The 16750-nt window shown below is 44.1% G+C and overlaps 1 protein-coding gene across 1 annotated transcript; it reads right to left on the bottom strand.

Annotated features, from left to right (window-relative positions):
- Positions 1-294: 294 nt before the first annotated feature.
- LOC306918395 (WD repeat-containing protein 54-like) lies at positions 295-12949 on the bottom strand (the record flags this gene model as incomplete). The annotated part of the gene is made up of 7 exons (XM_079531294.1): positions 12875-12949; positions 4495-4726; positions 2322-2384; positions 1962-2028; positions 1231-1287; positions 830-957; positions 295-395 (listed from the first exon to the last, which is right to left on the bottom strand). Coding segments are annotated over exons 2-7 (641 nt in total), but the record flags the coding sequence as incomplete, so codon positions are not given.
- Positions 12950-16750: the final 3801 nt, after the last annotated feature.

Genomic DNA, 16750 nt, shown 5'->3' with positions numbered 1-16750 from the left:
AGTTTAGTCAGAGCAGCAGCATTATTGGCTTATAGGAATGGAACACAAAAGGGCAGGTCTACGCTGCTGTATTTTAACATCAGTTGTTATGGTGGTACTTGAGAGCTAAATATTTTCTGAGGGTAGTATAAAAAGGTTGGGAACCACAGCTTAGTCGACTCCGTTGAAGTTGGAGTTGGAGTTGCGACCCGATAGACAGAGAATAGTAAGTCATGTTCTGGTGCAACACGCCATGAGCGTTTCCATGGCTGCGATTTAAATGTGACTAAAACTAAACGAGAGATTGCAACTCACTCCAATCCAGGGATCTTATTGAGCAGCGTGAACTCCTCCCCAGATCTCCACACACACACACAGCCTGAGTCGTCTGCACTCACCAGGTCTGCTACGCACTCCTGTGGGACACGCACGCACGCACGCACGCACATACAGGGGATACATATCACTGTCAACCTCAAGATTTAGATTAAAAAAAGTCACAATTGTGCGTGCGTGCGTGCGTGCGTGCGTGCGTGCGACATGTCACATGTGGTACATGTGTGCGTGTTAACTTGCTTTGGCTAGTCCTGATGACATCATCACCTAATGGCAATCATTTCCATGTTGAAAAATGTCCATAATTATTTTCAAAAATTGCAGAAATTGTTGATCTACAACATGTCGCTTGGTGTTGTTTTGCTATTATTGAAATTAATTGAATAACTATCGACTATAAATTAACCATTTTATTGTTGAATTGTAGGCCTACTACTGAAAAGTGATGAATTTAAATACACATGTTTTATTGTTGACGAGTGAAACTATAAAACGATGGAAGTGTCGCCCCCACCTGGCCTCCAGAGCACTCTGCGGCCATGTCAGTGATGGCCTCGCGATGCTCCTCCAGGACCTCCGAAAGAGTGATGTTACTGCCTTTAGGCGGGACGTCAAACACCAGGATGACCCCCGAGCTGACCCCTACACACACACACACACACACACGCGCGCACACGCACACGCACACGCACACGCACACGCACACACAGTGATGTTACTGCCTTTAGACGGAACGTCAAACACCAGGATGACCCCCGAGCTGACCCCTACACACACACACACACACACACACACACACACACACACACACGCGCGCACACACACACACACACACACACACACACACACACACACAAACACACACACACACACACACACTGTGATAAATGATGATATAATTAATGAATTACTCACCCACACAGATATATTTGTCCTGTACGGCTGCTATTCCTCTGGAGAACACAGCCTGGGCTGAAAAAATACAAAAAAGCAATTACAAGTTATGCATTTATCAGACGCTCTTAATGTTTCGGCTCTGGAGCGGATGTGCTCAAGGGAGGTTAAGGCTCTGGAGCGGATGTGCTCAAGGGAGGTTAAGGCTCTGGAGCGGATGTGCTCAAGGGAGGTTAAGGCTCTGGAGCGGATGTGCTCAAGGGAGGTTAAGGCTCTGGAGCGGATGTGCTCAAGGGAGGTTAAGGCTCTGGAGCGGATGTGCTCAAGGGAGGTTAAGGCTCTGGAGCGGATGTGCTCAAGGGAGGGCCAAACATTCCCGAGATTCCTTGCGAAGCCTCGCGGAAGGAAGCATGAGCGTGCGTCACAGAGCGCATGTTCAGGGTCTGATAAGTCCCGGAAAAGATGCGCTGTGATTGGCCAGTAGTCACTTGAGTGGCAGCGTGACGTAGTGTGCCGTCCACTCTTCCGGTACCAGTGTACATTCTTCCGCCCTCCCGTCAACACACACGGCTCCAACCAACTGCAGCAGCCAATGAGGCATCTATTTTTTAAATGTCTATGGTTATGGGTATTGGGTTAAATTTTGCACCTGTGGGTTATTGGTGATGGGTTATGGGTAATGGGTAATGGATTGCACCTGTGGGTTATGGGTAATGGGTATTGGGTAATGGGTATTGGGTAATGGGTTGTACCTGTGGGCGTGTCGGGACAGTCCAGAGCATGCCAGTACACCATGATAGAACCGTCTGACTCATACATCTGAAACAAAAGAAAAAAACAAATGATTATTCTGGTTTGGGGTTCCATTATTTGTTTTGGTCCCGCCTGTTTGTTCTCAGTCTGGCCAGTCAGCGCTACGACTTGGAATAGAAGATATATATACCAGACAAACTACATACAATATAAATGCTTCCGTCATAGAGTCTGGAGCAACGGAAGCTCTGATCATGAGGAAAATATAAATGCTTCCGTCGTACAGTCTGGAGCAACGGAAGCTCTGATCATGAGTCAAATATAAACTAACCTGCACACACACACACACAGTCTCTCACCTGGATGCCTTTCTGTGAGGTCAACACCAGGAGGTCGCGAGACGGCAGCACGCACCAGGACGCCTGTGAAGAACACACACACTTTGTGAACAGCTGCTTAATAAATGAACAAAACGCAGTACACTGGAGAAGTGAGTTATTGGCATGCAGCGCGTCTGGCAGTACATTTCCCCGCTTTTAGCCTCTCGGTGGCTTAATAAGTTTGTCGCCATACACACTTTATGTTTAGTTACTACTAGGGCCTACGGGGGCGACTGTGGCTCAATAGGTAGAGCAGGTCGTCCAATGATCCATGGGTCGGCGGTTCGAATCCCGGCTCCTCCTGGCTACATGTCGAAGTGTCCTTGGGCAAGACACTGAACCCCAAATTGCTCCCGATGTGCTGGTTGGTGCCTTGCATGGCTTCCGCCGCAATCGGTGTATGTGTGTGAATGGGTGAATGTAAAGCGCCTTGGATAAAGGCGCTATATAAATGCACCATTTACCATTTACCATTCCAATCCAATCCAATCCACTTTATTTATAAAGCACATTTTTATACAACAAGGTTGAAACAAAGTGCTGTACACAAAGAAATACTAAAAATATCAGGAAAAAAAAAAAAAGCAAAAAAAAAAAAGCAACAACAACAACAGTACATAAACAGGGCAACATAAGGACAATGCAGTGGAAGCAGCAACTCTTAATCGGTATGTTCAAATGCCAAGGAGTACAAGTGAGTTTTCAGACGTGATTTAAACACAGACAAGGATTGCGAAGCTCTGACATGAGGTGGAAGTTCATTCCACAGTGTGGGTGCTACAACAGAAAATGACCTATCCTATCCCCCCGGGATTTCAGCCGGGGGGCCGTAACGATACGACACACATCACCATACATAACAGACAGAACTGTTAATGTGTACCGTCACTTTAAAAGCGCAATTTATACGTCATTGTACGACGGTGTCACGCATAAAAAATAGCCAATCTACAAGCTCACACTGCGTCTGGTTGCACCGCGTTGTGAGCTTGTAGATCTGCCTTGCGATAGACTGAGAAGTCGGCAAAGTCGCACATTTAATTATTATTAGAACTCTATATGGCAGGGAGGGAGATTTGAGTTTCCCAAACGTATTATGAATTGGATTATAAATGATGGCAACGGAGTCTTGCTGCAAGTTGCTCGACAGCATGTCTTGGTTGGAAAAGGTCATTCCGTTGCAGCAGCTGAGGCTCCCGAGTTGTTTCGACTCTGGGTACACAATGCAATGCATTATTGACAGATGCATTGTCGAAATGTTCCCTTTCGTGCATTTACTAATTAAGTTAACAACTGTGCTACATAATTGCATTTAGCGCTCCCCTCTTGTCTTTTTAATGTAACCAAAACTTTTTCACCCGTTCCACCATACTTCCACGGCGCAACCATAACGCAACCACGGCCACGTCTCGCGTCTCGCACCCCCCCCCCCCTTTCCACTGTGGCTCAGTCAGTTTAGAGAGCTTGCCCAGTTTCGAAGAGAGGGGGCGAAAAATAAGAAAAACAACAAAAGATAGCCTAGTTTGGCAGCCCTTGTGCTGTGCATGCAAAGTTAGTAGCAAACTACAGCAGGTTAGCCGCCTTTGTTTTAAATTTTCCCCCATTCGCACGTCGGCAAAACCGTTCACAGTTCACACCTATTGGTCCTCCATGCGCCACCACCCCCACGTCAATCATGTAATCCACGCTATGCCCGATAACAGGCTCGACAAGCCAAAAGCTTATTGATACTCGGGTCTCGATAAATGCGGAACCGGGTTTGAAATTTCCGGGCTCCATCTCTAGCTCTAACTAACTAACCTGCATGATTAGCGAGGTGCTAGCCCTAGCGTTGTGCACTAACCTGCATGATTAGCGAGGTGCTAGCCGTAGCATTGGTATCTAACCTGCATGATTAGCGAGGTGCTAGCCGTAGCGTTGGGATAAAACCTGCATGATTAGCGAGGTGCTAGCCGTAGCATTGGTATCTAACCTGCATGATTAGCGAGGTGCTAGCCGTAGCGTTGGGATAAAACCTGCATGATTAGCGAGGTGCTAGCCGTAGCGTTGGGCTCTAACCTGCATGATTAGCGAGGTGCTAGCCGTAGCGTTGTGCTCTAACCTGCATGATTAGCGAGGTGCTAGCCGTAGCGTTGGGCTCTAACTAACCAACCTGCATGATTAGCGAGGTGCTAGCCGTAGCGTTGGGCTCCTTGCTCTGCAGCTGGCGGTGGGACACGTTCAGGCCGTCCCAGGAGGCGGAGACCATGTTGACCAGGTTGGCGTGGACGACGGTGTAGTGCGTGAGGCCGCGAGGCGCGGCGCGCAGCACGCTGAGGTTGTTGTAGAGCGCCGACGCGCTGCTCTTCATCTGGATGCTCTTCTCCCGGTGGTACATGGCGGTACTGCAGGGGAAAGAGAAACAAAGCAACGGGTCCATGAAAACAACTTAGCCCAAAAGGAAGCCTGACTACATCATAGGCTGTTTGAAAACAGCAGATCTACAAGCTCACAATGCGTCGCAACGCATGATAAAAACAAAACGACATTAGTGCAGCAGATAACTGAAACAAAGATTGGTATACAAGCATGGGATTTGGCACAAATACTCTCTAAAGCCCACTCTTTTGGAAAAACACGGTATCCACCCAAAATTTCAAGAGGACGGATATTTTTCAAGATGGCCACCACATTGACATTTAAATGACGTTCAAATTAAGGAGGTCATAGTGTTGATTCTCATGTGTTAGACCATGCAGGATCCAGTCAACCAGAAATTCCAACATGGTGGCCATCTGTATTGTAAGAACATGTGTGGTTGCCTCTGGCAGGTGAAATGTGTGTTCAGTGGAGCGCGTATCTCCACCAGGCCGGGTGGAACATCATATTTGGACAAGTCTGATGTCATCCACATGACATCGTTACTCCGTACCAATATATAAGTGGTGAGTGTGAGCAATGTGACTGCATTCTGTTACAGAGAAGTTGAGATTAACCAGGGTTAGGGTTATCTTTCTGTGTAAAATGTTGAGGTGGACTGTGAATCTGAACGGACCAGAAGGATATTATGCAGCAGTGACCGTCGGACACAAGGTGTACGCGTGCAACAGTAAGGTGAACAACAGTGACCAGGTTGAAGTTCACGTCTTCAACACAGTGTCTTTGCGCTGGAGGAAGTTGCCTCCGATGACACCTGGAAGAGAAACTCACCTTGAGGTTCCCTGCAGGCGATTTTGCCACACAGCTGTGCTGATTGAATATACTGTCTACCTCTGGGGAGGGTGGACTAACCCAGGTTACTGCAACGTGCTTTATGCCTTTGATGTCGACACCCACACATGGTTCAAACCACAGGTTTCTGGGACTATTCCAGAGGGGAGGAGCAACCACTCAGCCTGTGTCTTGGGGAAGGTCATGTTTATTCATGGAGGAGAAACCCAGACTGGACTCACTAATGACATCTACAAGTTGGACACCACCACAATGGTCTGGTCTTTAATTAACACCAGAGGAACTCCACCTCCTGCTTCATACTGTCACTCTGCTACCATCATCGGGACAAAGATGTTTGTATTTGGGGGCTGGGGGAACCAGTGGGTTCAGTACCACAAGTGTTTGACACAGAGTCCAACCTCTAGCTGAACACACCTTCTACACAGCTTCTTCCAGAAGGCCGCTCTGATCATTCAGCCTTTACCTACAATAGAGAGCTGTACATATTTGGTGGCAGGAACTTCATGGAACGTCATGGAACTTCATGGAAGTACTTCAATGATCTGTGGAAATTCAGTCCAGGAACCTTCTCCTGGAAGAAAGTTGAGCCCAAGGGGAAAGGACCGCCTCTGATGTCTATTGATGCCTATTGTAAGTCGCTCTGGATTAACCCTTAGACAGATTACTACTGGAAAACACGTGGAGTTTTGCATTAGTCTTTTCTGCCCTGTACGTGATTTTCCGTAGTTCTCTTTTTTTATTAATACCAATATATTAATTCGGTCCGCACCTCTGTATATAGTATTGAGCATAAATATCAACTACATTTCCCAGAATTCCCGTGTCACGTGACACACGTGTATGCTTTCCTATTGGAAACTGACGTCCAGCCCCCAGTGAACAGGGGGGTTGGTTGACTCCTCCGAGGTGGGCACTGGAGGAAGAGTTTTTCAGCCAGGTTTGCAGTCGCCGCAAAAAAAACAATCTGAAAAATGATCCATCCGTGTCCAGTGGCATTCTCCAGTCCCAGACCGTTGGCCGGGCTGCAACATCCACCCTCGCGGATTACACGTGTGCAATGTTTTTTCTTCTCCCCACCGGAGTTACCACCAAGGCTGATGCCTTCGCTAAAAGGTAATTTTATTGTATTCGAAAATGCCCTAATATGACATGTCTAGTAAGACGATCCCTATATTTGGCCCGAGCCGACCTAGTGCTGATATCAGATAGATGTGGTAGAACCATATATGGATAGATCTAACTGGTTTAGTCATCGTGACATGCATAGTCGGAGAATATATAACAAGGGTCGGTACTATAGGTGATCGACGTAGCTAACAAAAACATCTGATCAAATGAATGTATTGTACTGTGTCTTTGTGGGCCGAATCGTGGCATCGTGGCATACAAATAGATGTTTGTATAATTAGTATCACGATAAAATAATATGGCGACGTTAGAATGACACCACCAATGAGTGATCGCGTGTAATGTAGCTGCCCAGCGTATATCCAGCACCATCACGTCACCACATTCCACTGGCTGTTGGCTAGTAGTAGTTGCTAACAAACACTGCACAAATGGTACTGGCTATTGGCCGGGCCACAAGCCCGGGCAATAGCCAGTACCAATGTTGCTGGATGATTGCGACGCAATGGTGCTGGATATACCCTGGGCAGCTAGCTACATTACCACCGATCACTCATTGGTGTTTCATTCTAACGTTGCCATATTATTTTATCGTGATACTACTTATACAAGCATCTATTTGTATTTGTCATGCCACGACTCGGCCCACAAAGACACTGCACAATAAAATCATTGATCGCCAGCAGCCGGGTAAAACGCCATGTAATAGTAGCGTGCACTGACTACAGCTAAAATGTTTATTTCTTTTTATATATTTAGAACTGGCATCAGATGAGGAGGAGGAGGAGGAGGATGAAGAGTCAAGACTGCGATGGCGTTCTCCGACACTGAACCGGATTCATTCATTCATTCATTTCAGGGGGGGCAGTTTTTGGGTGTTTTTTTAATTTAGCCTACTCACACATAACCTGACTCCGCCAGATGGGGCAGCAGAGAGTACACTGGGTTCCCCCCTCCTGCTCCCATCTGGGAACTCTCAGGCAGACTTGATGCCCGGCCACAAAACGGCCTGGCCAATCAGCAGCAGCTAGAAGCGAAGTTGCTCACAAAACGGCCTGGCCAATCAGCAGCAGCTAGTAGAAGCTAGAAGCTGCTGCTAGAAGTTGCTAGAAGCTGCTGCTGATTGGCCAGGCCGTTTTGTGGCCGGGCATCAAGTCTGCCTGAGAGTTCCCAGATGGGAGCAGGAGGGGGGAACACAGTGTACACTCTGCTGCCCCATATGGCGGAGTCAGGTTAACTCACACACACACACCGTCAAGGACTGGGTTTGGGGACATTTGGGAGGAGTAGCTCTGATCCATAGCTCTAAATGCGCATTTAGAGCTATGGATCAGAGCTAGGGGAGGAGTAACTGTTTTGTATGTAGGCCTATTTATTTTCTGTAATATTTATCATTTTATTATGTTAGTAGTCGTAAAAAATAAAAGACGCTTTTACAATGAGTTAGACCTGTCATGACTATTTTGTTCACTATTGTGAGGTTTATTGTATATGACTAAGCAAGTTTCAACTGTGATTTACTCTGTAACGGTAGATGGTAATAACTCAATTTCTTTTTTATAATACAGTATACATTCAAGTCTATATTTTGATACATATCATGGGCACCAAGTCATATCAAAACAATGTCCTTGGATGTGTTTTTTATCAAAACTGTGTTTCTTCATAACAGGTTTTTGAGATACATGCATGAATAGACAAGGTACTGGTAAGACTATGTAAACATGGTATATATCAAAATGTGCGTTAGAATGTCTAATTTTACCCCAAAAAAGAATTGAGTTTATATGATGTTCCAATTTCAGAGCTATGGGGACTTTTAGCTGGATAGGTCAGATTGATCATGACTGACCATGCTATTTATAGATGGCAAAATATCTACAGTGGTACATGTGAGAAACTTTTTATTTTATTTTAATTGAACTAGACAACTCACCCTTTAAAATGAGATATTGCATGGCTATGTATGCCCAGCAGAAAAAAAGTTATTTAGAAAATAAAACTTCAACCGGGCATAACTTTTTTTGGTTGTCCTAGAAACAGAAACAGTGTAAATGCAGGCTCTTTTAAATGGCTTCCAACACAAGAACTAAACATTTTATCAACTCAGTTCATTTTTTTCCTGGAAGCAGACAAGTCAAGCTTTCTCTGAAGGTCTTTCGTTGTCACACATTCACAACAGAGAATTTTCAATAAATCATTCAAAAACGCCATTCTGGCCATAGAGAAGTCTACAAACTATATAGAAATCCTTGAAACGCTCAAAGAGTTAAGAGCGTCTGCTAAATGCCTAAATTGTAAATTGTAAATTGTAATGTCTAGGATGTGCTGTTGCACGGTGGGAGATCGTATCATCCTCTTTGAAGCAGAGAACAGACTGACCTGTATGTCTTAGATTTCAGTCTTAGCCTCAAGACATTATGTAAGCTAGCAGTTATTCAGTACGGTCTGGAGCAGTCTGAACTCACACACGACATCAGGTGGGAACTGGCAACCATGACTAGCAACAGCAACAACTGGAACCAATAATGTGAGTGTTCTCACTGGATGCTGAAGATCTTCATATACTGGCAACCCATGAGCAGCCATAGCTGAATGGGTAGAGAGGCCACTTGGGAAAACCAGGGTTCCATTCCTGACCCCCGCTATGAGTCAAGGTATCCCTGAGCAAGACACTTAGCCCCTAAATGCACCTGGTCATAACTATCGCTTTCAGTTGAGATGTAATCATATTCATAAATTACATTACATTCATTTAATAATATTCCAAAAATAGTTTTTCTAAGTTGTATAGATCACACAATATGAGTGAACTAGTTTTATGGCAGCCATCTTGGACACCATAATGTCAATAATATGTCAAATTGTGACAAAAACAACACTTATGATAATGAAATGTGAGACCCATAAACAGTTTAGACCAAAATGTGCTTAATTTAGGATAAATAGGCTAAATGCAAATAGCCCATAGGGTATACTGGTCCAACAGATGGCGGGCGGCAGCCATCTTGGAAAATGGCCACCATGTTGGAATTTCTGGTTGACTGAATCCTGCATGGTCTAACACATGAGAAACAAAACCAAAAAACCATTAATCTAAAAACTCCATCCATTTCTATGAGAACATTGAATTTTAATGTGGCGGACATCTTGAAAAACGGGTATCCTCTTGAAACTGTGGGTGGATACCGTGCTTTTTCAAAAGAATGGACCTTAAAGAGTATTTGTGCCAATTTTCATGATTGTACACCAATCTGAATGATTCTCGTGAAATATGCAATTATCTGCTGCACTAAATGTGACAAAAGTGTGGAATATTATTTTAAACAGTTGTGACCAGATTTGACTGAGAGACAAATTGACTGAGAGGCAAATTCCAGCTTTTCACCAGAGGAGGAAACTTTTTTTTTTTTTCGAAATGGGTTAATAGCACAGGCAGACTCTTCACATACTAGAGCAGGGGTGGGCAACTGGCGGCCCGGGGACCACATGCGGCCCCCACCTTCACTTAATGTGGCCCTCAGGTTAATGTCAGAATACTGATAGTGTTGGTTTCAGCTGGTACAATTCCACAACATGCAAACATGGCCCACTGTAATTACTTCAGTCTAAATTAGTAGCTCATTGCTCAACACAAGTATAATTACAGGCATTTGAAATTACATAAAAAGGTAAATTTTCAGGATTCCAATTCAAAAATAGCAAAACATAATTCAAGATTTCAATTCAAATATAGCAAAAATAGCCGATCTACAAGCGTTTCTACAAAACGCGTCGCGCTGCGACGCGTTTTGATCGGCTATTTTTACTATGACAGTAATATATGGCCCTAGGGAGTGAGTGTGGAAATATAGTGGCCCTCTCCATCGTCTAAGTTGCCCACCCCTGTACTAGAGCATGTCTGAAATAAGTGTCAGAGCTGAAATCGACATGTAAATATGAAGTAAATGCTTAAACATATATGTAGCTAGGTGTAATGTTAGAGTCCACAGAAGTGAACCTTTCAAGCCTGTTTTCGCAACTCGCTGTTTTCTGCAAGACATTACTCTATAAGCCATATCTCCAAAACTGGTGGGTCAAACTGAACAACCAAACCAATATGTCAATTTGAAGCTATGATTCCCCGCTTTCATATGACATGAAAAATGAAAATTCTAAAAAAAATCCAATGGGAGTCCCTCAGTCAAATTTAGTCACATTTTAACAACACAAATCTTGTAGGTAGATTGTTTGATTGAAGAATTTATTAACAGTTTACAATTTAGGCCACTGGTTCCCAAACTTTTTCATGTCAAGGACCACCACATTGACACTAATTAGCCCCACGGACCCCCATTTGAAGAGATATGCCAGGGACTCCTCCATAAGAAGATTGTTACGGCTCTAGCAGTGATTCTCAACCAGTTTCATTTCAAGGACCCCCCATTTAAGGGCATTTCTATCTCTGGGACCCCCAATTGATATTGTGCTTCCAAACTGCAACACTTAGAAAAAGAATCACCTGCAGAGGATGTCTTGACAGAAAGTAGCTCATAACATGTCTACGGGGGATTTTTATGAAAAACAAGCTCGGCAGATTGAAAGAGGATAATTCAAGCTTGGACTACAGCTGCAATGTTGGTGAGTTTAACGTTGTTTAAGACAAGCAGATCACAAACCAAATTGGATGAGTGGGGAGTCAATGGAGGGTATTGCAACTCTAGATTCATCCCATTATAAAAAAATCTAGAGTTGCAAATTGCGGCTAGGATGAATATAGAGTTGCAATACCCTCCATTGACTCCCCACTCATCATATTGCTCACCAACATTGCAGCTGTAGTCCAAGCTTGAATTATCCTCTTTCAATCTGCCGAGCTTGTTTTTCATAAAAAAAACCCGTAGACATGTTATGAGCTACTTTCTGTCCAAAATATTCCACAAGTGATATTCCGAGCCGCCATTTTGTAATTCTGCGACAGGCCGTAAAACAAGACGTGAGGGGGAGAGCTTGTTTAATAGAATCTTACCTGCGCAGGTAAGACACCCGAATAAGAGGCAGACACAGCGCGACGCCCCGTCACGCACGGCCTTCTATTAAACAAGCTCTCCCCCTCACGTCTTGTTTTACGGCCTGTCGCAGAATTACAAAATGGCGGCTCGGAATATCACTTGTGGAATATTTTGGACAGAAAGTAGCTCATAACATGTCTACGGGGGTTTTTTATGAAAAACAAGCTCGGCAGATTGAAAGAGCATAATTCAAGCTTGGACTACAGCTGTAATGTTGGTGAGTTTAACGTCGTTTAAGACAAGCAGATCGCAAACGCAATATGATGAGTGGGGAGTCAATGGAGGGTATTGCAACTCTAGATTCATCCCATTGTAAAAAAATCTAGAGTTGCAAATTGCGGCTAAGAAATAGTCATCTGATCTAGGACTAGGATCATAAGTAACATCTGTCTAACAGTAATATCTGTGGAGGGTACACTATACAGTGCTGCGTCTACATAAAATGCTAAATTATAAATCTAATAAAATAATAAATTATTAGTCAGTCAGTCCTTGACATTTTCATGTCAAGGACCCCCAAGATTATATGTATTTGTCCGCCGACCCCCATCTGAAAATATGTTGTTCCAGGGACGCCCTCCCCCCCCCCCCCCAGAAGCAAAGATTTGAGTTTAAAACTTTGGCTCTGAAGACCCCCTGTGGACCCCCTGAGAACCACCTGTGGAACCCTAGCTGTAGTTACTCTGTGGACCCCCTGAGGACCCCCTAGTTACTCTGTGAGGACCCCCTAGTTACTCCCCCGAGGACCCCCTAGTTACTCCCCCCTGAGGACCCCCTAGTTACTCTGTGGACCCCCTGAGGACCCCCTAGTTACTCTGTGGACCCCCTGAGGACCCCCTGGTCCAGACAGTACAACTGCACTAAAACACTAACAGGGCTAAAATGAGCTAATGCTACATGTTGCTAACTGCTAAAATGAGCTAAGCTCTGTATACTCTAAGGCTAAGCTACATGTTGCTAACTGCTAAACTAATAACACAAGGTTTTGTTTGTCCCTATAGTACCACGTCATCTGTTCTACGTCATACAAAAACAGTTCCCCATGCAGTTATTGGTCAAATGGTTATAAACGCCATTCTCCGTCTTATTAAAGTCTACTGTATTCATTAATAACGTCAGAGCTGATCAGATTAAAAATACCTTATGTGGCGTCCTCTGCAGCCATAGAGACCAGGGTTGCCACATTGTGTGAGAGAAACAAGCAACCGGGTCCGTGAAAACAACTTAGCCCAAAGGAAGCCTGACTACATCATAGGCTATTTGAAAACAGCAGATCTACAAGCTCACAACGTGTCGCATTTGCGACGCGTTGTGAGCTTGTAGATCTGCTGTTTTCAAAACAATCATGATAAAAACAAACGACAATGTGACAAAAGTGTGGAATATTCTTTGAAACATTTTAACAACACAAATCTTGTAGGCCTATGTAAGATTGATTGATTGAAGTATTTATTAACAGTTTTACAGAATTACACTACATTTCAAGTACAACTCAATACAAATTATGTTTAGATGTATGTAGGGTCTTTAGTTGTGACAAATACATTTATCTGGGGGTCCTTGACGTGAAAATATGTGAGAATCACTGGTTTAAACGACATAGGAAACAAGCCCAAATACACAACTACACTTTAGAAACAAGACCAAATAAACAACTACACTTTAGAAAAGACCAAATAAACAACTACACTTTAGAAACAAGCCCAAATAAACAACTACACTTTAGAAACAAGACCAAATAAACAACTAAACTTTAGAAAAGACCAAATAAACAACTACACTTTAGAAACAAGACCAAATAAACTACACTTTAGAAACAAGACCAAATAAACTACACTTTAGAAACAAGCCCAAATAAACAACTACACTTTAGAAACAAGCCCAAATAAACAACTACACTTTAGAAACAAGACCAAATAAACAACTACACTTTAGAAACAAGACCAAATAAACAACTACACTTTAGAAACAAGACCAAATAAACAACTACACTTTAGAAACAAGACCAAATAAACAACTACACTTTAGAAACAAGACCAAATAAACAACTACACTTTAGAAACAAGACCAAATAAACAACTACACTTTAGAAACAAGACCAAACTAGAAAAAGTGCCCTTCTGGGCACAGGTCTCCACCAGGAGGATAGGACTGTGTGAGATGTTTGGCAAAATGTTTAGTAGTAATATAAACATGTTTGCCTTGTATGGCAATTGGATGATTTGAGGCATTTTGTTCCAATCAACCTGTTTTGCAAAAATCAACGTGTTGGTGGCGCTATAACAGGCCAATGTGAAAAGGGTGGGATATATTCCTCAGCCTAGTAAGAAAATGTGTGAAAGATTTCACGTAAATTGCATGCTGTGTTCATGATTTGAGGCTTTTGTTCAAAACGGGGCAATCTTGCAAACTGTGAAAGGCAATTATAGCCAATTAGGGTGGAATATGAAATATGGGACAGATCCGACTTGAGCACATGACCATAGAGATACTGTGTAACGATTTGTGAGATTTTTTGGACAGAATCTGGAGGAGTAATATCCAAAAATGTGTTTTACAAAAGTCGGCCTCCTGGTGGCGCTATAAAAGGCAGATGCGGAAAATGCAGGTCAAAGGTTTGTCCTTGGCCTCTAGGGAGTGTGCATGCAACGTTTCACGCAGATCGGTGCAGTTTTAGGTAACAAATGTGAAAAGCTGCCTCATGGTGGCGCTATAACAGGCCGTTCTGGAAAATGCGGGGCAGAGGTTCATCGTTGGCATCTAGGGAGTGTGTGTGCAAAGTTTGGCATCGACCGGGTTAACGGTGCCGGAGATTAGCTGGTAACGGACGGACGGAAGGACACACGGACGGACACACACACGGACGGACACACACACACACACACGGACGGAGTGCAAAACATACTCTCTCACCATGCCTTCGGCCTGGTGGAGACAATAAACAACTACACTTTAGCAACAAGACCAAATAAACAACTACACTTTAGAAACAAGACCAAACTAGAACTAGAAAAAGTGCCCTTCTGGGCACAGGTCTCCACCAGGAGGATAGGACTGTGTGAGATGTTTGGCAAAATGTTTTTGAGGCATTTTGTTCCAAAAATGTGTTTTGCAAAAATCAACCTGTTGGTGGCACTATAACAGGCCAATGTGAAAAGGGTGGGATATATTCCTCAGCCTAGTAAGAAAATGTGTGAAAGATTTCACGTAAATTGCATGCTGCGTTCATGATTTGAGGCTTTTGTTCAAAATGGGGCAATCTTGCAAACTGTGAAAGCTAATTATAGCCAATTAGGATGGAATATGAAATATCGGACAGATCCGACTTGAGCACATGACCATAGAGATACTGTGTAACGATTTGTGAGATTTTTGGACAGAATCTGGAGGAGTAATATCAAAAAATGTGTTTTACAAAAGTCGGCCTCCTGGTGGCGCTATAAAAGGCAGATGCGGAAAATGCAGGTCAAAGGTTTGTCCTTGGCCTCTAGGGAGTGTGCATGCAACGTTTCTCGCAGATCGGTGCAGTTTTAGGTAAAACATGTGAAAAGCTGCCTCATGGTGGCGCTATAACAGGCCGTTCTGGAAAATGTGGGGCAGAGGTTCATCGTTGGCATCCAGGGAGTGTGTGTGCAAAGTTTGGCATCGACCGGGTTAACGGTGCCGGAGATTAGCTGGTAACGGACGGACGGAAGGACGGACGGACACACGGACGGAGTGCAAAACATACTCTCTCCCCATGCCTTCGGCCTGGTGGAGACAAAAAGTGCCCTTCTGGGCACAGGTCTCCACCAGGAGGATAGGACTGTGTGAGATGTTTGGCAAAATGTTTAGTAGTAATATAAACATGTTTGCCTTGTATGGCAATTGGATGATTTGAGGCATTTTGTTCCAATCAACCTGTTTTGCAAAAATCAACGTGTTGGTGGCGCTATAACAGGCCAATGTGAAAAGGGTGGGATATATTCCTCAGCCTAGTAAGAAAATGTGTGAAAGATTTCACGTAAATTGCATGCTGTGTTCATGATTTGAGGCTTTTGTTCAAAACGGGGCAATCTTGCAAACTGTGAAAGGCAATTATAGCCAATTAGGGTGGAATATGAAATATGGGACAGATCCGACTTGAGCACATGACCATAGAGATACTGTGTAACGATTTGTGAGATTTTTGGACAGAATCTGGAGGAGTAATATCCAAAAATGTGTTTTACAAAAGTCGGCCTCCTGGTGGCGCTATAAAAGGCAGATGCGGAAAATGCAGGTCAAAGGTTTGTCCTTGGCCTCTAGGGAGTGTGCATGCAACGTTTCACGCAGATCGGTGCAGTTTTAGGTAACAAATGTGAAAAGCTGCCTCATGGTGGCGCTATAACAGGCCGTTCTGGAAAATGCGGGGCAGAGGTTCATCGTTGGCATCTAGGGAGTGTGTGTGCAAAGTTTGGCATCGACCGGGTTAACGGTGCCGGAGATTAGCTGGTAACGGACGGACGGAAGGACACACACACGGACGGACACACACACGGACGGAGTGCAAAACATACTCTCTCACCATGCCTTCGGCCTGGTGGAGACAATAAACAACTACACTTTAGAAACAAGACCAAACTAGAAAAAGTGCCCTTCTGGGCACAGGTCTCCACCAGGAGGATAGGACTGTGTGAGATGTTTGGCAAAATGTTTAGGAGTAATATAAACATGTTTTTTTGTTTGTTAGTTTTTTGCAGCAATTTTCTTCATTTTGTTGAGGAAATGCAGAGTGCCTGGTGGCACTATACTAGGCCAATGTGAAAAGGGTGCCATTTCTTCATACTGTTACGGTTTCGAACCCAGGTTCGAACCCGCCACCTCCACCTTCCACTTCTGGTGTTCCTGGGCACAACCCACTGCGCCGTCATCACTCTTCCACCTAGTCAGGTCCACCTCTGTGTTCCCCTTCCCCTCTGACGAGCTGCCTGGGTGTGGCACTGCACACCTGTTTCCATTCTACATGATCACCAGAGTCTTCAAGAACCCTGCCTT

Source organism: Electrona antarctica (genome assembly GCF_951216825.1).
Source record: "Electrona antarctica genome assembly, contig: scaffold_992, whole genome shotgun sequence".
NCBI classification, from domain to species: domain Eukaryota; kingdom Metazoa; phylum Chordata; class Actinopteri; order Myctophiformes; family Myctophidae; genus Electrona; species Electrona antarctica.
This window is presented reverse-complemented; position numbering and strand designations above follow the sequence as displayed.